This window comes from Centropristis striata, chromosome 13, assembly GCF_030273125.1.
Source record: "Centropristis striata isolate RG_2023a ecotype Rhode Island chromosome 13, C.striata_1.0, whole genome shotgun sequence".
NCBI lineage: Eukaryota > Metazoa > Chordata > Actinopteri > Perciformes > Serranidae > Centropristis > Centropristis striata.
The window spans coordinates 5,927,009-5,950,828 of NC_081529.1; the positions used below are offsets into that span (position 1 = coordinate 5,927,009).

The following is a 23,820-nucleotide window of genomic DNA, read 5'->3' on the forward strand; positions in this document are numbered from 1 at the left end:
AATCAGGAGGTAATGCTCGCTGACGCCTCCCTTCACTGTCAGTCTGTCAACACGCTCCTCATTTTGTTAACTCTCTGCTGCCCCCTGGTGGTGCCATCTCAAAATGTAGATATATACGCATTAACTGCTTTTTCTTCAATTTTTGTAAAATAATTACAATAACTTTATTTTTAAAGCACCTTTTTAAAACAACAGCTTACAATGTGCTTTGACAGAGATAAGAAAACAATTCTTGCATTTAAAAAAAAAACTATAAAAGAAGGCAAAAGGATCAATTACAACACAATCTCAGATACCAAGGAAAAGTAATCAAGTAATAAGAACAGAATTAAAAGGTTAAGACAAGACTATATGATGCTATATAGAGAATAGAGTAGAGTAAAAAGAGTAAGATGGAAAACATTACATAAAAGCAAGTCTATAAAAGTGGGTTTTATGAAGGGATTTCAAATAAGTTACTGAGTCTGCCTTATCTCTTCAGGCAGCTCAAGTGAAAAGCAAAATCTTAAAATCAATCCTCAAACAAACCGGGAGCCAGTGCAAAGATGCTAAATTTGGGGTGATGTGACATCATCTATAATCATAACCGCATGGGTTTGATTTTGGAGATGGAGCGTAAATAGGGAAAAAACAGGACTGGACAACTTTTCTGATGTGTGGGTCAAAAGTAGCATTTGAGTCAAATGTGACACCCAGATTTCTGATGGAGGAAATAAATGATCCAAAAATTATTTATTCATGGCAATATAGCTGTTATACTGCACAAAAAACATTTTTGAGAATGTGATGTTTCCACAGTAGAGGTGGGCGATATATATCATCTACGATAATATTGTTAACGTTGTTTTGATGATATGCAATTTTACATTATCGAGTATTTATAATATCTCAGAAAGAAAACAAGTTTACATGTTTATGCATTTAACGTCTCTACATTAAAGTTTAACTGGGAGTCTCTTTTATGCTTGAGTTTAAAGAAAATAAACAAGAGCTGTTGTTCTGAAACATTGTGTCCATCCACAGATGTCCTGGTAAGCAAGAAGAAATTTAACAGCTTTTTTTTTTGTTAAAGAAATCACATTTTAAAGGATTTAAAGGTCATATTATCTTTTCAGAGAAAAAAAAAAAACAATGGAGATTTTTTTGTTGTTGCCCATATCGCCCACCCCTATTCCACAGTGGTGCAGGACTTGTATATTGCAGAGAAAAATGAGGACACTGTGTGTAAAATGTGACAGCAGCAGGAGAGAGTTGGAAAGTGTTAGCATACAAAATGTATTTGTATAGCTCCATTCATATACAAGGTAATTTAAAGGGCTTTACAGAGATTACATGAAAAATACAACAGACACTAAAAGCATCAGAAGCAGCATTGAAAGCAGAATAAAAATTTCATATTCAAGATTAGGATTAAGATTTCCTTTATTAGTCCCACAACGGGGATATTTCAAGAATTACAGCAGCAAAGTGGATAGTAAAAAACAATAAATAGTAAACAGCAGTATAAACTAGAAATATAAGAGAGGTATTAACAAATAAACATGCACTGATTCCTCTTCATTTATAAAGTCTTGATAGGCGACATGCCACCATACCTCAGCTCTTTATTAAACTGGTCACATAGTAACTATCCAACACGCTCTAGTGATTAATGCCTAATGCTCAATGTTCCTCAGACAAATACTGAATTTGGAAAAAGTGCTTTCAGTTTTTCTGCTGCATCTACCTGGAACATCTTACAACATTCACTCAAACTCAACACAATTATAACTCTGGGCCAGTTTAAAACTATGGTAACCAATAACTTTCACTGTAGATGTTTTTAATGTTTTTGCATATGTTTTTGTCTGTGCTGTTTTGTGTTTCTCTGTACTCTCGACATCAGGATAAATGAAAAACAATGAAAAATATAATAAAGTATTAACAATTTACAGTATAAACAAGTAGAAATATAAAAAGTATTAACAAATATTCAGGCAGTAAAAGTATATTTAGAAGACGATTAAAAAAACAACAATTGAAACAAGCAATTAGAAGGATGAAAAAGCTATCAATTGTATTTCTAAGAAAGCTGCACTAAACTTAATGTTTCTTTTAATGAGCCGACAGTTTCAGCAGCATAAAGCTACAGACCGGGCTGTTTTTTTTTTTTTTTGCTCATACTGTCTTGTGCTTGTTGTTGAAGTATTACAGGGAGGGGCTCAAGTGGTCTGGATGGACCGGATTTCAGTGCTGGACCACAAACATCTCCCATCATCCCACTGTGGAGCCCCCTCAGTCAGCACTCTGCACTCTCCTGTCAGCCTGGCACAAACCGGGAAGAAAGCCTTCATACGGACTCTTGTTGATGTTGTTGTTGTTTTTTTTCCTCCCGCTGGAAGAAAACCCCATCTTCTTCTTCTCTAACCACTCTGGAAACATGACATTTCCTCCCACGTGGAGACAGACGCAGCATACTGAGCACAGTGTGGCGCCCGGATGGACCTGATGATTCTGATTTCACTGAAAACTGAACTTTTTTTTCCGTCATCCATCTCAATGCTCTGCGCGATCATTCCTCCCAAACCCTCGGATGGTTACATGGCGGTCTCCAGGCGTAATGGCTGCGGCTCAGCCTTCGAGGAAAGAGCTGTTCTATCCTGCGTAGGAGACCAGTGACGTTTCTGTGTTTTTATTTTTTTATCCACAGGCGCGCTGGGATCGGTCTGAGGTTGGAACTGGAACCAGTGAGCTTGTGGATTGCTCGTGGATGTGTTGGATTGTTTTGCACGCCACCACAGCCCTGTAAATGACCCGCGTTTATGAAATAAATATCCAGCAGAGACTGAAAGGGAGCGTTGTAGAGTTCAAGAGAGTAAGACTAGAAAAATGTAGTATTTTGAATATTTGAAAGCTGTACAATTTGTATGCTGCCCCTCCCGGGTGCCATTAAGTGCAGTTGAATTGCTTCTCCCAGTGTCCTGTGTGGGCTGAAGTCAGCTGTTTTCACATCAGTGAGCCAATAATTTACATATATATTATTATTATACACAAGCACATCACCACCAGGGTTTTGGGAAGCTCTCTGTCTACTCTCTTGGTATTGAAGAAAAAAGGACTTGGATAATGAAGAGGCGTTTTGTAATACAAAGATTGATGTTCTATTACATATGTTTTGTATTGAAGAAAGTAAAGATATTTTAATGACTAATAGAAAGAGGAAGAGGATGCAAGAGGAAAGAATCACACTGATTTCAAAGGGAACCAGCTGGTAAAGAGGGAAGCAAAGGCGGTACTATGTATTTAAAGGGACAGTCCACCCCAAAATATAAAAAAACACCCTGCAACTCACCAAAACAATGTCAATTGATAAATTCAAAAGCAGAAAAGAGGAAAAAATGTGTTTTTTCATTTTGGGTGACATGTCCCTTTAAGGACAGATTTCGGTGAAACAATATTTTTGAAATACCTTTATTGCTGAATGCATGGCCTGAGTTGCATATACATTATTTATCTATCAGTCAGAATTGGACAAATCCTGTTTTTATTAAGAACACATTGTGATAGTTTGCTAAAATCAGATCTGAAGAAAAGAAAAGCGTTCCCAGTAGTTAAAAAATAAAGAGAAGGTAAAGAATGTGGTAAAACTGGAGTTGTTAAATCCTCCATCCTCTGTTACATCATCTCATGCAGAAATCTTTTTGACGGGACTCAGGGAAGTGTGGCACGGGAAGCAAAGTCAGTCTGAATGCTAAGTGTAATGTACTGTGTACTACGATGCACCCAGGAGATGTCTTTTGTGGGTTTCTGTGAATCGGTGCATTCTGGGTAATATTGGCTAGAGGCAGAGCTTTGATCACCAGTATTTTTAACACTTTTAAAAAAAGTTTTACTGTGTAAAAAGAAAAAAAATATAAACAGTATCTATACCTAGGTTTACAAAAGACAGGTTTATAACGGCAAGCCGATGATAGAGTAAGACGATAGAACTGTAGAACCTGTCGTAGCCTAAAACCGCTCAGTATTCACCTCACGTAAAACAAAATAAAAAGTAAAAAAGGGACCTCACTACTAACTAATGTAGCTCAACAGGTAGGAATCATATTAATGCTTTTGTAATTTTGTGTTAGTTTGTTTTGGTGCTCTGGTTGACACAAATTATTAACCCCTTGATGCTACAGCTGGCACGATTTACTTTTGTAATTCCACAATTAAGATGAATTTGTTTCTACTTTGTCATTCAGTTTTGTGTGTAGGATTTTAATCGGGTCATTTAGCGTTTTGGCTGATGAAGAATTGTGAATGTTAATAAAATTATTTACTCTCTATGGGAATTGATTTACTGTCTTTTTGTGCCGTACCATATATGACATTTTTCTGTGAGTTGTTATGACCAACATCACTGACTTTTTTTATGCCAAACTATACTATTTTTTAAATGAAATTTTACTATACTTTGACAGTTTTTATTGAATTTTAATTCCATACTATAATATGACCTTTTTATGAAATTATGACATAATATACTATGACCTTTTCTTAATAAAGGGGGTAATTTTTGGACATCCCATAATATGGTGGATATTTCCGCTCTTTTTGGACAAACTACTACATATATAAGTATAATTGACCCATTTTAAGCATTTATAGGCATTTTAAATTTGACTTTCAGTTTTTGGAAACCCCAAAATATGGTGTTTTCTGTCATTTCTGGCCATATTATGCTGTAATATGTATCAACAGACTATAATTGACCCATTTCAAGCATTTTTAGGCATTTTAAAATTTGAAATTTTTTGACAAAAATCAACATACTATAGTATGACTGTTTTTTATGGGGTCATTTTTAAACATCCCATAATTTAGTGTTTATTTTCGCTATTTTTGGAAAAAAGATTCTGCCACATGTATCAACAGACTATAATTGACCCATTTTAAGCATTTTTAGGCATTTTAAAGTTTGAAATTTTTTGACAAAAATCGACATACTATATTATGACTGTTTTTTATGGGGTCATTTTTAAACATCCCATAATTTAGTGTTTATTTTCGCTATTTTTGGAAAAAAGATTCTGCCACATGTGTCAACAGAGTATAATTTACCCATTTTAAGCATTTTAGACATTTTAAAATTTGATCATTTTTCAACATGACAATTGTTCAGTTTTTGGACATCTGTGTTATTCTGTCATTTCCGGCCATATTATGCTCTAATACGTATCAACAGACTATAACTGACCCATTTTAAGCATTTTTAAAATATCACTTAAGCCAGAAAACCAACATACTAGTATAGTTTGACTTTTTTTTGAGGGTGTCACTTTGAGTTCCCATAATATGGTGTTTTTTCATTATTTTTGGACAAACTAATTTTGATGACCCTTTATGAAAAGTGATCACACTATACTATGACATCATTCTATACTATTATACTATTATAGAATACAGTTTTTATGGTATACTATAAAATGGTGTATGACTTATTTAAGGCGTACTATACTAAGAATTTTTTTTACCACAAATCCTGTGGGTTATTTGTCATGCTCCCTGCTCCCCACACAGTTGTTTCTAATAATTGTTCCAAGGGTTTTTCATTGTTAAATGATACAAGAGTGCAAAAAACCCAGATGACAAAATACGTGATGTGAGATTTTATTTTAATATAAAATACATAAATAAAGCATCTGCAGGTGGCATCAGGAGCATGTGCACATATTCATATACACATACATATATGTGTAGGACTCAAACACACTACCAGGCATACAATTCACCCCACAAAACAATTATAAAGTATAAAGAAACTAAATGATGGTAGTTGCAGCCATTTGAGAATACCGTACATCGATAGATCTTGCTTGGACCAATGTCTCTACATTACACAGGTCACATGATCACAAGAAGCACTGCAGCAGTTCTGTACTTTACAAGTTGACTCTGGAAGCACTGATCGAGAAGTGGTTAAACTGGTCATAACACATCTGCTAACCATACGAACTATCGATCTGAGATCAGTGGAACCAGAAGTAACTGTATTCTTGAGATATGTCTCTCATATGGTGCAAAAGATCTCCCATTCAAATCTGCAAATACAAAAAACTGAAGAGTTTTGTCCCAAAATGACAAACATATTTAAAAAAGAAAGCAACACTAAAATCTAAAGCTCTAGAATTTCCAACATGAAAACTGTATCTTTTAAAAAAATGATTATACTACATTATGGAAAGAAACTCTTCAGTTTTTCTTGAAAATAAACATTTTGACAAGTTGAATGCAGCCTGTAACGTAGAAGAATACAGTATTATTTCGTTTCAGTATCTCCCGAACTCTGCTGATTGCACATTTAAACATAAAACAAGGCTCTGTCTCACACGATAACTTGGACCTCTGCTCAAGACTTCTTTGGCCAAATAAATGTAACGTAATGTTGAACAAAAGACTCCAAAGCATCTTAACATGGAAGTCAATTTTCTTCACTTTTCACTCAGATCAGTGGGCAAGTTAAAGGAGGTGAGAACAGCGACCAATCAGACTCCAGGGAAAGAGGCCATCCCCATTTAAATGAAGGCGCACGGGGCAAACACACAAACATACCATGTATAGTCCGCACAACAGAAAAATATATGTATAAACCAACATTCCTCAGAAAAACATTATAGTGCTGTTTTCCGTACAGTCCCTCAATGATGAAAAAAAAATCTTTTTATCTGCCTTAAACTGCTTCAAATGAGCTGCGCAAAATGGCACCAAGCATGGAGGAGTGACTCCCGTCTCCCTCCTCCACTGAAAACTAACGACCATGCAGCACGAGTCACGTGAAAGCAGCAGGACAGATCGATATGTCGGGGCATTGACTCCCTTTGGGTTTTTATAAAGCCTCTGTACATCTATTTTATCTCAAAACATAATTCTCTTCTTTCATTTAACAACTGTATTCAGACTTGCTGCTAAAAAAGCTTGTAGAAAAAAAGTGATATTTTTTGTCCCAAAGACAGGAAAACAGCCAGCAGCTTCTTGACCAGGGGAACTTTCGCTTATGGGCTTTTGTGCTGAAATCTGTTTTTGTAGGCGGAATCTGACAGTAACCTGCTGGTCAAGAGGCTGTGGAGCAGCAGCGTTGAGCGGGAGGGGTCAGAGCTCAGGTAAAGCTGGGTCAGGCATAGACATCATCATCATCTTACTTGTAGAAAATTACATGGCAGCGAATAAACTTTGATGTATGTGTGAGCGTGTGTTTGTCTATGCGAGGGTAGTTTTGAAAGCTCCCCAAGCGTGGAAGCAGCGGGAGAAGCAGTGGGGCTCGTTTCCCTTTCGCACCAGGCGCAGTTTTCGGGGTTGTTCGCCGTCTTTAGCGCGCATGTGCTGGATGTAAACCTGGAGATGGAAAGCATTATTAAGATGGGCACCAAAACATTTCAATACAAATATACAGTACAGGCCAAAAGTTTGGACACACCTTCTCATTCAATGCGTTTCCTTTATTTTCATGACTATTGACATTGTAAATTCATCAAAACTATTAATGAACACATGAGGAATAATGTACTTAACAAAAAAGTGTGAAATAACTGAAAACATGTCTTATATTCTAGTAAGCAAAGGGTGGTTACTTTGAGGAATCTAAAATACAAGACATGTTTTCAGTTATTTCACACTTTTTTTGTTAAGAACATAATTCCATATGTGTTCATTCATAGTTTTGATGCCTTCAGTGAGAATCTACAATGTAAATAGTCATGAAAATAAAGAAAAACGCATTGAATGAGAAGGTGTGTCCAAACTTTTGGCCTGTACTGTACACAGAAACAGAAAAAAATGCATACAGAAACTGCTGTTTCTCACTAACCTGGCAGGCTTTGAGACTAAGTTTGATCTCCACCTGGCTGGTCTGAGTACCCACCCACATGTACACCTGAGGGAAAACAAGGAAATGAAGCATTAACACAAAAATTTATCAAAAACAATTTATTGAATTAAATGTATTACTATTAGAGAGCAAACAAAATGACATATTTTTGTAGGCCAACCACAAAGTAGCATCTCCATGGGGTCTATTGGGAATTCTCCTATGGGAATTTTGCATTGGATTTAGGATCATTGCAGAAAATAAGTTTCTGATGCTTCTGAGTTTTGTTCAGGATAATCTTCACAAAATGAACACAACATGAATGATGTTTGAAGCGCTAATGCAGCGGGCAGAAGTAAAAAGCTAACGTTATGCTATAGCTAACTACACCACGTCACATTCAACTTCAACATCTTTCTGTTTCAAATGGTCTCTGACAAGCTACCAAAACTGTAGCCCAATAAATTGTTTAATAACTGATAAACACGGCTAGACGCTGTAAGGCGGACTAGTGAGAGAGTTCCTGTCCGTGTCTGGCGTGATGATGTTTAAAGTCCCCGACAACCACTGTAGTCTCATTTAGCCACTTTAGCAAGGACATGAAAAAAATTCACAAGTGGGGTATTTACTAATTTATTTATGTCGTACAACAAAAAGTGAATATCTGTTCAGCTTGTGTTAACCACAGACCTTATTTCAGGCATCTAACCACCAACCCATTAAAAATTCTCATTGAGTTTGAGAGGAGAGACCCCAGGGTGCTAAAACCGCTCTCATTATGACCCCCCCAACCTCCTGGTTTAAGAACTCATTCATGTGGCGCCCTATAGAACTGATCCCAATGGGACATTCAAACAAATCTCTGATCAGCTGTTACCTCTTTGCCGTTGTCCAGCAACATGATGTCATCATCAGCCAAGTCGTCCTGACAGAAGTCTGAGCATTTCTCCGACACGGAGAAATAACCTTTCTCATTTGAACACCTGAGGGAGGGAGAGGCAGAACAGAGGAGAGAAATAAGTTAAGTGGCAGCAGTGAACGGAAGAGGGGGGATGGTTATGAAAACAAGAGTGCCGAAGAGATAAAAGCTGATGGCATTCCATATTAATTCATAGTTTGAGACACTATTTTAACTCTAGTGACTACATCATACACAGACAATGTTCACTCACCTGAAGAGCCGAGCATGTTTCATATAATCTGCATCTTCATCGTACTCCTTCTGAGAACCAATCCCCACCCAGAAGAAGTTCTCTGGCTCCTCCCCCTCGTTAATCACCTAGGAGACAAATTGATAAATCAGTTTAAAAATATGTTCTTTTTGAAGGACATTAAACAGACAGAGACTAAAGTATCTTTCCAAATTTGGGATGGAAATATATTATTTATATACATGATAACATATTCTGATAATAAGATATAGAGCTAATATTCTAAGGGTTTTTCATAAAGCCTGTGTCCAGCATGTCTCTTGATTACTGTAAACACTTCAAATTTATTTTAGAGAAATTAATAATATATTATATTAGTAAATATGTATGTCTTTTTTTAGTTGCACTCATGATAAAAAAAGCAGAAAAGGTCTACATTTTCTAAAGAACATTTATGTTTGCTTATAATGGAAAATGTGTTCTTGCATTTGAAGTAATTGAAATACTAAATAAAGTTGAAGTGGCAGTTGAATTACAGTCAGTGAAATAAGTTAGAGTTAAAGTGAAACTGGAAATGCTAAAAAAAAGAGGTGAAATTTCAGTTTAACAATAAATTGCGTAAGTTGAAGTGGCAACTGAAGTGAAAGTGCTAAAAGGAGTTGAAGTGTCAGTTGAAGTTAAAGAACTTAGAACACTGATAGAACAGTGAAAGCCAGTTAACATGTAAGCGCTGAACTCTTCCTCACTTGCAGAGTAAGACATGAAAGCAGTGGAAGTGTCAGTTGAGAAGTAAGAGATGAAACCATCAGGAATTTTAGTTCAATTCAACTGCAGCAGAGTTGATGTGGGAAGTGGCAAATAATGTGAATTAAGTATTTGCTGAGTTTTTTCAAGTTGCACATGGAATAAAAGTGATTTTTTTGGTTGGATGAGGAGTGTGAATATGTGGGCATACACATTTACCTGTTTGCTGTACGTGTCATCAAACATGCTGTTCATGATGTCCTCGGCCAGTTTGGCTTCATCAGGGTCAGCAGCTCTGCCCACCCAGGTGTACACGATGCCCTGATTGTCTGTGCTCTCAAACGGTACCTGCAAGAAACATACACTGTTACACAGAAACCAAAAAGAAGATTTAAACAGTACAAATGTAGGAAGGGACACGGGTGAAATCTCTGGCGGGACTTGGTACAAATTATTGTTATATTGAAATTATTGTGAAAAGATTTCAACCTTGAGAATGAAGCAGAACTCAGAGTTGAGATTGCTGGAATCGGTTCCAATCTGGATCGTCCTGAGAGAGAGAGAGAGAGATGAAAGGTAAAAATCAAGATGACTTCTGTAGTGGCAATTTTGTCCGAAAAAATAACAAAATTAAACTTAAAACAAACTTAATCAAAATGCCACTGATGCACCATGAGCGTGTGGTGTACGCAGGCAAAGAAGGTGATGTCCATGCATGATTGATAGATCCAAAGGTTTATTTTGTCCATTGCGAGCAAGCAAACAAAAGAACAAAGAAACATGGCTCCTGCTGCCTATCTTCGCGCTGGTAAAAAACCATAGGCCCACCCAGGTGCATGATGGCCCTCTGCCTACCTACCTACCTATATAACATCAGGCGCCCATGGTGCCAACCCAAATTCCATAAAACACAAAATATAATATGTAAACTAAATATGCTAAACAATAATGATGATTAAACTAAACAATTAACTAGCAAAACAAAATATTATCAAAATAAACAAACGTCTAAAATAATCAAACAATAGTCATTGTTAATAATAAACTAAACAGACAACTAAATACTAAAAAGAACTAAATAGCTCCAACAACTTCTCTGGAGGAAACTTGTCACAGTGCTAGTGTGTGTGGATGATAATAGGTAAGAATAGCGCTGTGTGTACCTGGTGCAAAGTGCGCTGCCGTTGGTGCGTATGTGGTAGAGGGAGGGCTGAGCAGCATCAGTCTTCTGTTTCCTCTTCCCTTTGTGAATGATGAACTTCCTCTTGAAATGGGACAGGAACTTGAGGTTCTCCTGCTGCTGGGTCATACGTACGACCTGAACAGGAAGAGAGCCGGTAGTTATGAAATTCAGCACAATATTGCAGCACATCAGTTTACAAGAATGTAACGAAGTCTATCTGATACCTTCAGTTTTCCAGGGAAAAGACTCTCGAACTTCTTCTGCAGTGAGAAGGTGAAAGTGAGCCAGCCCATGTTGGAGGCCTGCCGGCCCTGCCAGAAGTACACCACGCACTGGAAGTCCTCCTCCGGCTGCTTGTCCTCGTCGTCCTCTGCTGCTGATGCTTTTCTTCCTTCACCGCCCCCGCCCTCGCCCTCCTTTTTCTCCTTCTCGTCGTCTTCGTACTCCACAGGCACCCAGTATCTAAGAAAGCAGAGTGAGATTAGCGTAAGGCTATGACACTTCTTTTCTATGTGTGAATGCAAATATATAAATATATAATAAAAAAATATTATATATTATATATAATTATATATTTTATAATAAAAATATATATATTTTTATCAGGGTAGTATGGAGGCACATTTTTGCCATTTAAAAAAAAAAAAAAAAAAGACACGTGAACTTAAGCCTTGTGATCTCTTATCTTAAAATAATAAGACATTTTGTAAAAAAAACTGACTTAAAATACAGATTTCCTATCTCAAAATAATGTTATTAGCATGGCAAAATGAGGGGAATCTTTCTCAAAATTAGAACTTCATTTACTTCCAAAAAGTACTTAGTATCTCAAATAATAAGAAATTTTGTCAGAAATAAAAAGTTGCTTATTTTCTGAACAATGCCATCTCAAAACAATGACTTACTTATCTCCAAATAATGATTTGGTATGGCAAAATAATGGGAATCTTTCATAAAATCATAACTTAATTATATCCAAAAAGTACTTAGTGTCACGAAATAATGACATAGTTTCTCAAAATACTAACTTGCTTATTTCGAGAAAATAACAATTCAAAATAATGACTTACTTACCCTGGATACACAATGAAAAACTCTCATAATAATGAGATTTATTACGAAAAAAAATAGCATGTCAATCTAAAGAGCTAGTAAAAAAGAAAATGTTTTCCCCATCACATTGGTGGAAATGCCATCATAAGGCCCTGTATACTCCATAAACTGTAATTTACTGTTTAAAAACCAATGAATCGATTTTTAATCTTTTACTTTCAACTACAAAAAGAAAAAAAAAGACAATTCTAGTGATCTGGCTCAATGTAACCCCTCAGGCCTAACCTCTGCTTGATCCCGACCTCAGTACACAGCCACACACTTCCCTACCTGCAGAGGAAGACGTAGCAGTCCTGTGTGTGGAAGTGGCCAAACTCCTCCTCGGGCAGGCGAGCAAACTTCTTTCCCTCCAACACGAATCCCTCCATACCATCCAGGTCCTCGTTCCACTCCTCCATGAGTTGTTCAGCCTGGACGGAAAAGATGAATATGTAAAAAAAAAAGTGGATGCTAAAGGGACATTTTACCTGTCAAAATAGTGAGTATAAATGGAAAGAATAAGCATGTGTGTGTTGTTACCTCCGTCAGGGCCATGGCTGGCTGTCTGGGCAGGAAGAGGGCTGTGAGGTCGGCTTTCATCTGGTCTTTCTGCTCCGCGTCCTTCTTCACCTGACAGTTAAAACACAGATAAACAGACTGTGATGATGACCAGACACCAGCAGCTAGATCTGGAGGCCACACACACATCTAACATGTTTCTGGTTTGTGTAGAAGTGTAGATTTTAAATTACTATTGTTAGCTACAGTACTCACTTCGGTTATTTAGAAGAATTTGATCTGTAGTGTGCAGTCTGGATTTTTTTTATTTATTTAACCCTTGTGCCTCAATTTAATCCTTTTAAATGTCAGTTTGTTTACATAAAACCAACACACAAATTGAATAATTTGCTCAAATGAATGTTATTTTCTACTTCCAATTAGTGCAATATAGTTATATAATAATACTTATATGGCAATTTGTTTACATAATGAAAAAGTATTATGATTTTTTCTGTTTTCATTATTTTCTGTATACTAATGTATGAGATATGTCCATGTTCAGCAACAACATGGATTTTGATGCATTGCATAAAACACTGCAGTGCCCCATGATACAGCAGCAATGCCCCTAGTGGAAAACAGGAAAATAAAGTACATTTGGACCATTGGGCAAACCTCACACCTTTGCAAAAAAATGTATCTCATATAACTTTATGAATATAAAACAAAAAAAAAATGTCCCTACTGAGGCACAGGGGTTACACAAACAAATACAGTCATAGAAAAAAATATCAGATCACGCTTCTTTTCGCTGTGCATTTGTTTGGACAAATATAATAATATCAACAAAAATAGCTCATAAAGGGTTTAATTTAAGAGCTGATATGTAGACATTAGTGGCCAGATATCAGCTCTTGACTGTTTCCATATGTATCACTGTCACTGACCTTGCCCTGTAGGTTGTCCTGCTTCTGTACAGTCTCAGCTGCTCTGGTGTAGTCCACCTTCAACACATCATCCCAGTTCTTAAACTTGGACTTGAACACCTGAGGAAGAGAAAAGAAAATAGCAACACAATTGATTTATACTGTGCTGAACTGTGCAGGATAAGAGGTAAACACCACACTAGCATTTAAATAATGTGGTTACCATGACACTGGATTTGATAAGTACCATAATAATATGTAGGCAGTTTCACATTTACATACTGCAATTTTAACAGAAACGGCCACAAGTGTGGTTATGAGAATGAATTTGTGTGGGACTGCAAGTAGTTAGTAAGGTGGATTTATGCATCTCTACACAACGTACCTGGCACTCTGTGCCCTCCAGGTTGCGTGTGACGCAGGAGTGTTTGGGCCGGTGGAGCATGGAGCAGATCTCCTGACCCAGTTTTAAGGCAGCAGCTCGGACGAGACGTGGAGACTTCCTCCCAATCCAGATGAACACGTCAGACCAGCAGTCCAGGATGTACACGCCCTTTGTGTCCAGCAGAGACTGCAACTGAGGAGAGGCAGGGAAATGTGGAGCAGGGTGTAAAAAACAAAACAGGTAATAGAAAAAAATGATAGAAAACTTGCAGCAGATGAACGTACCAGTCTGAGCTCTGGCAAAGTGTCCAGTTTGATCTTGTGGTCTTTGTGCTCTACTGACAGCTTGTAGTTAATCTGTGGCAGCTCCAGGTAGCCCAGACCCAAGCCCACCTACAGGACAATGAGAAAGAAAACATCAGTCAAGTGTGATTTCCTGTTTAGCACTTGTACATACTGTAGGTCACAAACTATTTGGCCTCTGTCACCTGATGATGACCTCTTGTTGCATGGAAATTCACTTGTAAAAGTGTAAAGTCGGACCAGTTTTAAGTCTGCCAACTGATATTAAACCTGTTTGATTCAGTTACAATAGAGATTTTTGTTGTTTTTGGTATTAGGCCTATCCCACATACTGCACAGCATATTGGGCCATCTAAAAATACAGTTACACGTGACTTCAAGCTGGTGATGAAGCAGAAGTTCAAGTAAATCCTACACACTTCTTACAACACTGACCAATTTGCATTACACCTACACTCCCTAAAAGGTGCAACTTTGTATTGCTAATGTGTAAAAATGTTTAACATTACAGAGACTCTCAGACTTTCTCTGTTGCCTCTAATGTTTATATGTGCTCCCTTGACTCTCTTCAGCTCCCCTACAGTGTCAGCAGTGTGCAACACTAGCTAATGCTAAGAAAGCGTAGAAATTGAGTCTTGCACAAAAGAGTCCGATAGAAACGATTGCTTTTCTACTAGCCAAGAGTGATGCCAGGCAGGGGTTGCAAATTAGCTAGCTGTAAACTGAGCTAAGGTTAACCGTAGCTAGCTGTAACTTCGCTATGCTGTAACTTCGCTATGCTGCATGGATCTGGTGCTGGTTGCTTCACAGCATTAGCTGATAAAGCAATTTGCAAATGATAAACTACGGATGGATCAACATGATAAAAAATGGATGTGACAGCAACATGATGCTAATGATGACGATGCAAACAGTTTCTGAAAATTTCACATAGTGCCTTTAATCTGCACGTATATCTTCTACTGTAGACCACAAAAACAATCACAGGAGGGAATTTGTTATGGAGAGTCACACTGTAATGACTTACCTTGTATAGTTTCGGTCTGACAGGGGAGAAGTCATCCGGTACGTGTTTCTTGATCTCCTCTGGTTGTCCTCCCAGGACCTCCCAGAACTCTGGAGGCTCCTGGTTCTGCATGAGGGTTGTTATCTCCGCCTTCCCCTTACGCTCATTCTTATTGATCTTTTCTGAAAATAGCCTGAAAGATGAAAACAGATCATACATTTTTACCCTTTGCATCAATGCATTTATGTTCAAATGTGTCCCTAACTTGAGATTTGCCTTCCAAGTGGCAGAAAAATGTGTTACTTATTGATTTGTGTCCTACCTGGCCTTTGTGGTGCCGCTGAGAGTGGCATTGGCTCCTCTCCAGATGAAGATTTCCAACCCTGTGTCCAACAGGAAGACAAACCTGCAAAAAAAAAAAAAAAAAAAGATAAAACAGGATGACACAATGCCCAAAGTGCCACACTGGCAATCTGCAAATGCACGTCACATACAAGGCAGAAAGGGTGTGTGTGAGTTACCTAGGGTCAAGGGAGGAGGCCTTCAGAGGTACAGACTCCAGTCTGATGTTTTTCTTGCCATACACTCTGTACAACCTGATGAACACACAAAAGTATTAAACCAACCAAACAGACACAGTAGTTTACATTACATCATACTCATTCAATTACAGCTGAATGTGCTATAAGCACACAGGGTTCATATACATATTCATTCAGACTACAATAAAACTTGATATGCAGCTTTTCAATTCATAGTTGTTAACAAAGCAGTAATAAAATTTCCTTTCGGCTTACTTGACAGAATAGTGTGTGTCCTCCACAGTGTAGAATCCACTGGCTGTTCCTCCCTCAATGTAGGAGATCTCATTGTTAAACACCTGCACACAAGACAGAAACAGTCATTTAAAACAGCACGCAGCAGTGCAAATGTCTATATAGGTATAGAGATACTGTACTGCATCCAATAAAAACATTAAATAAAACAGTTTTTTAAACGTATGTTTCACTGTGAAGTATCAGAAGTATCTTGATTTTTTTTTTACAGTTATAAGGAATATATGTTTCAATAAAGAAAAAAGGTAACGCCTACACACTGACTCCATGTCACAAAATGTACCTACATGATGTGTGTATAATTGCTCTCCCATATCTCACCACAATATATTTGTTCTGTATACACAGCATCGTTCTACTTACAGCGCTGAACTCCTCGCTCTCGTCTCCCATCTCCTCCCGTATCGTCCTGCCCTCTGCTCCGAGACAATTCCTGAGGTTGACGGCGTGAATAGCAGCGCCAGCCTTCTTGTCCAGAGTGGACTCCTGGCCAATCCAGTAGTAGATATGCCAGCTCAATGCACCGTTGTCATCCAGGAAAGTCTACATACATAGCAAAAACAAGAATGTATAAAGATGTCCTGGTAAATAAAGACAGCAAAAGCTTACAGTTATTCCAGCTATAGCTGAGAATAATCTAGGTTGTTTAATGAATCCAATTTGTCAGATGACAGTCTATTGACATGATATAACAATGATGGCAGATCTGATGTGTTACCTTGAGGATGATGTAGCAATCAGCCTCATAGAACTTGCCATGGAAAGCTTCATCCACTTGTATTGGAATGAAGTTCTCTATCTGCCACACTGACACGCCTGGAATCTAAAGAACGGGAAACACAAGAGATATTTACACTGATATCTGTACAATGAACAGCAGAAAAATCTATGTTGACATTTTTATAATCAATCTTTCGGAGCACTTTGGCTGGCTGCAGCTAAGATAGGAGAGAGACAAAAACACAGATAGATTACCTGCCCCGTGTCCTCCAAAAAGAACTCAGAGTAGTCCAGTTGAGGTTTCTCTAGACTCTTGTCCCAGCGCTTGGTCTTTAAATCACCATATTTCAAATCCCCGTTCTCCTGCAAAAGCAGATTTCTTAGTTCATAAATTGCCATTCTTCCTGCGGGCTGTGTAGCCATCCTTCTTTATCGTTCCCCTCACCTCTAAGTTCTTCTTTTCCTGTGCCACATCACTCATGCCCTTCAGCACCTGCTTCGCTTGATCATCCTGAGAACAGTCCTTCCTCCTCCTGAGCCTCATCTTCCGCGCCAGGGGATCTCTGGGGCTGGCTCCTGGACACACACACACAGAACGAACGTTTTTATTGACAGAAGAAAAAGCACTAATACCGAATGCAATCATACCAAGCCTACAAACAGTTACAGACATAAACACACGTACCTCCTCCAGCAGCAGCTACAGTAGCAGGGGAGGCCCCGGCCAGCCGGAGCTGGTTCTGTAAGGAGAAGTCAATGTTGTACCACTCTGCTCCTCTGTCCACTGGTTTAGGAGGCATCACCAGGTTGGGGTTCTCACGCACATCCAGAACCTACACAAAAATAAATTAATGGAAAAGTATTTTGTTCATCTTTTACTAAATGATACAAATTTGTAGAGATTGAGACCAGTCAATGAAATGTAAAATATTAGTTGCAGATTTTTTTTATTTTTAGGATTTATGGTATTATAATTGTGTAATACTGCATTAAAGGCATTTTTGAGTTGTTACTTGAAATGCCTTAAAACTGCTTGGGGTTCAGAGGGTTAAATCATTTTATTTAATTTACAGCATCACTATATAGTTGTAATTTAAAAAAAAAATGTTCCACAATTTTTCTATGATATGTTATTATACATATTATTACATTTTGTTTGTCTAATTGTAAACTTTTTTTTTTTATATCTAATTCAACATAGTTTGTTATCGTAAAAATTGTGAATAAATGTCCTATATTTTTCTTTCGAGAAGAGGGAGGTTAACCAGGTTCCTTATATCCTATTTTTGACACTAACAAAGTAATCAAACCCACATCAATCCACCATTCACCCAATATAAACACTGTTTAAATCCAGTATTATCTGAGCGCTTTACTAGTGGCATCAGTATTGTACTATACCTCTAAGTCAGTCAAGAAGTGGATGGCCTCAGGCAGTGTTACCAGGCGGTTCTTATTCAGCACCAGCTTCTTCAGTTTACCACACCTACACAACGACACACAACAAAACATTCATATTAATGCATATTGTTCTGTGGTGATTTAAAAAGTGTCATGTACAGAGATCTGTTCTTCATAAAGGCTCAGCCTTCTAGGAAAACATGTTAGATGGAAGAATCAGCAACTGGGATGTGAAAAATAAGATTGACTTTTATGAACCACTATCACATACAATCACAGAAGCTTCAATCTGAGATTTAAGCTCACCTGCAGAGTCCCTCTGGGATGAGCTCCAAGTTGTTGTTGGCAGCCATGAACTCAGTGAGGCTGGACAGTTTGCCCACGCCTGGTGGAAGCCCATCAAAGTCCAGCTTGTTTGAGTTTACATACAGCTTCTTCAGTTTGGCCAGCTTACAGATTGCAGACTGGATGAAGAAAACAAACGTTAGGAATCTTACACAAGTTATAAAGTAATAACTTAATCAGTAACTACTTGATTAAAAACACAGAATTTTTCTGAAAAAAAAAGTCAACTAATTGCTCTTTTCAATTTACTCTTTAAAAACTTGAATCACCAAAATGTACATATTACTTTGTATCTAACCACATAGATAGTCCAAAAAGATTTTGAGATATTCATCTCTTAGATTTCTAAGAGGTGAATATGTTTAAACAGAGAGGTTTAGGCTTTAGCTTTCTAAACACAAAAAGCTGTCCTATTGAGACAGCTGTGTTAAGATCATTGTCCTTACAGGCAGTGAGGTGAGCTGGTTGCGGCTCAGGTTGAGCGTCTCCAGCTGAGTCCACTGGTCGATGCAGAGGGACAGTTCTGAGATCTGATTACTGCTTAGGTTCAGTCTCTTCAAACTGCCCAGTGAATAGAGGCACTCTGGCACCCGAGTCAGGTCGTTACATGACAGGTCAACGTCTGGAAGAGACAGGAAGGACAGAGGGAACATATGTTTGTAAAAATAGTGAGACACTTGTGGAAAAACTGCACCACATGGGCAAGAGGTAAAAGTGAGAAGGAAAATGTGCCAGGTCCCTGAATGAGTCATCTGGAAGAAACAGAGAGTGGTGTGTGTGTGTGTGTGTGTGTGTGTGTGTGTGTGTGTGTGTGTGTGTGTGTTACCTGCTAAATGTGTCAGACCCTCCAGGCTGGTGGGCATGTTGCTCTGGGTCCTCTGGGTGTTCCTCAGGTGGAGAGTCTGTAATGCCACCATGGCTGGCAGCTGGCTGCTCAGACACAGAGTCAGAGCAGCATTAATATTTCTGTCTAAATTAATTTACCACTTAGCTTTAGGCCAAATGAGAACAAGAACCATCAATTTCTGTGGGTTCCAGTAAAGGTGTGAAGTAACACTAAAAATCATGTCTTCTTACCGCAACTGGGCATGCATCAGCGGGTTGTTGTTCAGTGTGAGAGTCTGCAGATGAACCAGGCGTCTCATCTGCGGTGGCAGGCTGTCCAGCTTGTTGTCGCTCAGGTCTAAATACAGCAGGTCTGTCAGGTTGATGAACAGCTGGTTGGGGATGGCGTCAATGCTGTTGTGGCTCAGGTTCAGCACCAGCATGTTCCTGCTGTTCTCCAGGTCCCTGGGGATCTCTGTCAGCTGATTGTAACTCAGATCCTGCAGGAAATGAAGGGAAAAGCTATTGTTTTTAAAGAAAATACTGTTTTGAAAAAAAAAAAAGTTGCTGAATGAACTGAAAAAGAGGGAATGTGATCTGTCTAATGTTATGGTGGTGGACCAGAAAATAAGAAAAGGAAGCATACTGTTGAAATGATTGTGGGAAGACTGTAAAAGAAAGTTTGATCAGCATGTAGGAAGGATCGTGTAAGATCGTTACCAGCACAGAGAGGTCATCTAGCTGAAAGATGTCATCAGGGACTCCAGAGTTTTTCAGGTTGTTTGCTCTGGCTACCACCGCCTGCACACACACAGTAGTAAAACTTATTTAGGACACTGTTGTTACCACACATTGTTACAAGTAGAAACAGACAATAGTCAGAGCATTAGACTGAAATCAACAGTGCTTATGGCACGTGGAAGAAATCTGCACAGGCTTTTATGTTTTTTTTCTTCTGTGTGTGGGTGACAGTTACCCGTAGGTTTGGTAGGCTGGACAGTTCTCCATGCAAAGTGGTCAGGCTGTTGTGACTCACTGAAAGATGCTCCTAAAGAAGAAAAACACAGATGTTCTGTTGCACTTTACGAACAAAGCATAATATGAAACCTCAAATACACTCTTCAAATGCCCTGGTCACTGCTTTGCAATGTACTTTGTGCACAATTTGTTAGATAGAATGATTTAACTGCAAACAGGATAAAACCAAGGCAGATAAACACAGCCCAGACACTGTGACTCCTAACTACGATAACAGTCTAATCTTATTTACCTACACCTGGTAAGATCAAGCACCATAAGCATGGATTGCCTTTTCACCATGGTGAAGATTTGGAGGTTTAGATTAGATCATCCTATCAGATTTATTGGGGATTAAAGTAGGGCTGTGTGTGCTCTTAATCAGGTTAGGTTTACTGGGCTCTTTGTTTCCCACACATTAAGTATCAAAACGTATGCATAGACTCATTAGATATTAAAATATTGTTATATCAATGCAGTATAGATGGTACGTCAAATTAGATAAATATAGGTTGATATGGTTGACAAGAAAAGCAAAAGTGTAACGGAAATATTAGCCTATGATTAATAATATATATTTAAAACAAACTGATTAGAGAACAAAAGAGCAACACCATTATTATAAAATTATGCCTCCATATTTAGAGATGTGAGGTCAATCTCATAACCAGCAAATAGCCCTGACTGTCTCACCAGCTTCTGCAGAGAGGCCAGCTCCTCTGGGAGGTAACACAGTCCTGTCCTGTTGAGTTTCAGCCATCGCAGACTGCTCATACACTTGACATGCTCTGGGAAGTAGCCACCCTATGAAGGTAGAAAGGAGAGAGAGGTGGGAGACAAAGAAGAGGAGAGAGAATTACTCCTGACATCAGTAATACTGGAAATAGCTTTATGTATCAATACTATGTCTTGATCAAGGATAAAGGTTCCATATTGTAAAAAAAGTGAGATTTCCATGTCTTAATATAATTATAAAGCAGGTCTGGGTGAAATAAATATTGTGTATCTAACTCTAAATTCACAGAGAAATGTACACAGCCCATACTCAGAAAGCATGCAACTAAACGAGCCGTCAGGACTCTAAGGTGTGATGTCACAACTATACTAAATATATATAGGTAGAAAGTGCCGCTACAGTGATGTTACAGTGATTCCCCAGCTGCAATGATGGTGCAGAGACACAAAATACAGATGCTAAACACTAAACAATCAGAGCAGACTGGAATCTTTCAGGAGGGGTCTTAAAGAGACAGACACTAAAACGGAGTGTGTCAGACAGTATATAATACAGGTATTTTCAGATGAGGGATGCAAATTTGGACTTAATCATTTTCTTATCGATAGTGGACCCATAACAGATCACTAATCGTTTACCAACAAGCAGGGTTTAAGCTTCTTATTTTTTTCTCAGTGAAGTTTGTGGCTCTCACAACAGAAACCTTCAGAGCAACAAAGAGTGTCCCATGCACATACAGCGTAAAAGCTCTTCAATAAGCTCCAATAAACATAATAACGTACACTAATTTACATTAACAACCCTAATTCAGAAAGAAAAATTGTGTTTTTTTATGTGAACATTAAAGCATGTAAACATGTAACAACATGCAAACCTGAACAAAAAGATGTAATAATATGAATCTATTTAGGTTACTAAAATCATTTCAACTGGAAATACTAACATAAGACCCTATATGTAGCGGTACCACAGGAGAATCCATTTAAGGAAAGGGCAGCAAACACATCATAATTACTAAAATGTATCAAACATAGCTAATAACCTTGTCAATACAGAAGTTTGAGAACAGTACATTTAACGTGTGTGTTGATAAAATTAGAAGACATCACCCTTGTTGGTGTTACTGTTGCATGGGTGGGTATGACATAAAGAAATGTCAAATGAATTTGCAACTAGCATCATGAGTAAATTCAACTATGATGTTCAGTCTATATCGTTACACTGTTCAAGTCATCGCCTAAGCCATTTTTTGTCAAAATTGGTTTTTTTTTGCTTAAATCATCTCCTCATGACGCCGGCCACCTATGGTAAAATCGCCTACATCCTCAGTTGATCAGATCATGTGATTTTACCCCTTTAAGATAATGGCCAATGTCAAGTGTGTGTGACTTAAGCAGATTTAGTATGCCTAAGTCAAAATAAAATGTGACTTAGGCATTTTTTGAACATGCCTTTGTGACTTAAGCAAGATATGGTAACACTTTATTTTGAAGGTGTCTACATAAGAGTGACATGAGTGTGTCATAAACATGACATGGGATGTGTCATGAAAATTAATGACACTTTGAAGTAACATTAATGCTCATGATACTTGTCATGTCATTAACACAGTGTTATTACTATGCCAAAAGCCATCCTTTGTTACATCCTTTTTGAGTGAAATGATCAATAAATGTCATATGTTACACTTTTAGTGAAGTTTTTTGTGTTTCCTGCAAAACTTGAAAAAATGAGTTAGGTGATTATTTTAACAGGGTGACAGTATTTTACTTTAGTCCGGATAAGAAACCTCACAGTCATTGTGATCTGGGGCACAACTTGGCAGAGGAAATGATGTCACTGTCTGAAATTAGCTCACCAGCCATTCACGAACTGATAAGTTATTTCTCCAGCTCCTCTGTACTACTTCCATACCGACATGGCACCGAGCGTTAAGTACACAAATAGTTCTGTCAGTTCAAAAACATGCCAGATGATATCAGCTGTCACTGCTGCCAGCCGAGCTGCTTTTCCTCTCTCCCAAACTAAGCTGTGTGTCACAACCCACAAGCATGACGACATTGAGTCAACAAACTCTGAAGCGTTAGCTCACGTTAATTTTTTGTGGCCATATAATTATCTAACTTAAACGCTGATAAAACATGTTCAGACACAGACCTTGTGCTCCTGACTAAGACAGCCAGAGTTAGCCCACAGTGTGAAGCTAAATCAGCTAGCTAACGTGACGTTGGGAACAAGAGCTATCGTTACCTTATCCCGAACTCCCCATAATAATATAACGGCAAACAAAGTGAAAAAGTAACCCCAGCCTTCACAAACCAACACCCCTAAACAGAAATATGTCAACCGTTGGGCAGCACTTTCATGGCAGGAACCAGAGTGCTACTTTGTCCATGTCAAACCTCTGACAACTGGCTAACGCCCAATGCTAAGCTAAGCTAGTGTTGTCGCTAGCTCAGCCGTTAGCCGTTTGTTGTGAGCCTCTAACTTGAATTAGCTTTAGCTAGCTAGCTAACCGTGTCACTTCCTATAGTGCGATGGGTATGAAATCAAAGAATATTGCTAAAAATCCTTACTTTGAAGTCGTTTCCACTGAGATCCACCCCCCTAATGAAGGGAAGAACTCCGGTGGCAGCCATTTCTGGTTGATGTCAGCTGCTCAGCCCTCAACTGTCTATTTTGGTCCACAGGCAGGAGGGTAGTGGCTGGAGACTCTTCTTCTTCTTCAGTTTAAATGGCGGATGGCTACTACATAAATAGATGCATTACTGCCATCTTCTGTTGTGGAGTGTAGATCAGAGATTACATCCAAACAAGAAAAAAAT

At 38.3% G+C, this 23,820-nt stretch overlaps 2 protein-coding genes across 2 annotated transcripts in view; one reads left to right on the top strand and one right to left on the bottom strand.

Moving 5' to 3' along the window:
* Positions 1-4,313, top strand: part of llgl1 (LLGL scribble cell polarity complex component 1) — a 52,617-nt gene extending 48,304 nt beyond the window's left edge. Inside the window, exon 24 of the mRNA XM_059347071.1 lies at positions 2,186-4,313. The gene's annotated coding sequence lies outside the window, so the exon portion shown is untranslated. The remainder of the gene's footprint in view (positions 1-2,185) is intronic.
* A 1,308-nt stretch (positions 4,314-5,621) lies between these two features.
* On the bottom strand, positions 5,622-23,691 carry flii (FLII actin remodeling protein). The gene is made up of 31 exons (XM_059348466.1): positions 23,572-23,691; positions 20,953-21,063; positions 20,219-20,290; positions 19,963-20,043; positions 19,495-19,742; positions 19,244-19,347; positions 18,864-19,039; positions 18,379-18,536; positions 18,073-18,157; positions 17,357-17,504; positions 17,117-17,247; positions 16,927-17,034; positions 16,670-16,774; positions 16,315-16,494; positions 15,913-15,995; positions 15,637-15,711; positions 15,438-15,521; positions 15,137-15,308; positions 14,092-14,199; positions 13,808-13,999; positions 13,444-13,542; positions 12,536-12,625; positions 12,287-12,426; positions 11,128-11,365; positions 10,884-11,038; positions 10,210-10,270; positions 9,940-10,068; positions 8,998-9,104; positions 8,703-8,808; positions 7,826-7,891; positions 5,622-7,353 (listed from the first exon to the last, which is right to left on the bottom strand). Exons 1-31 carry the CDS (start codon positions 23,632-23,634, stop codon positions 7,219-7,221), a joined length of 3,810 nt encoding a protein of 1,269 aa, XP_059204449.1. The 5' UTR covers positions 23,635-23,691; the 3' UTR covers positions 5,622-7,218.
* Between the last annotated feature and the right edge of the window lie 129 nt (positions 23,692-23,820).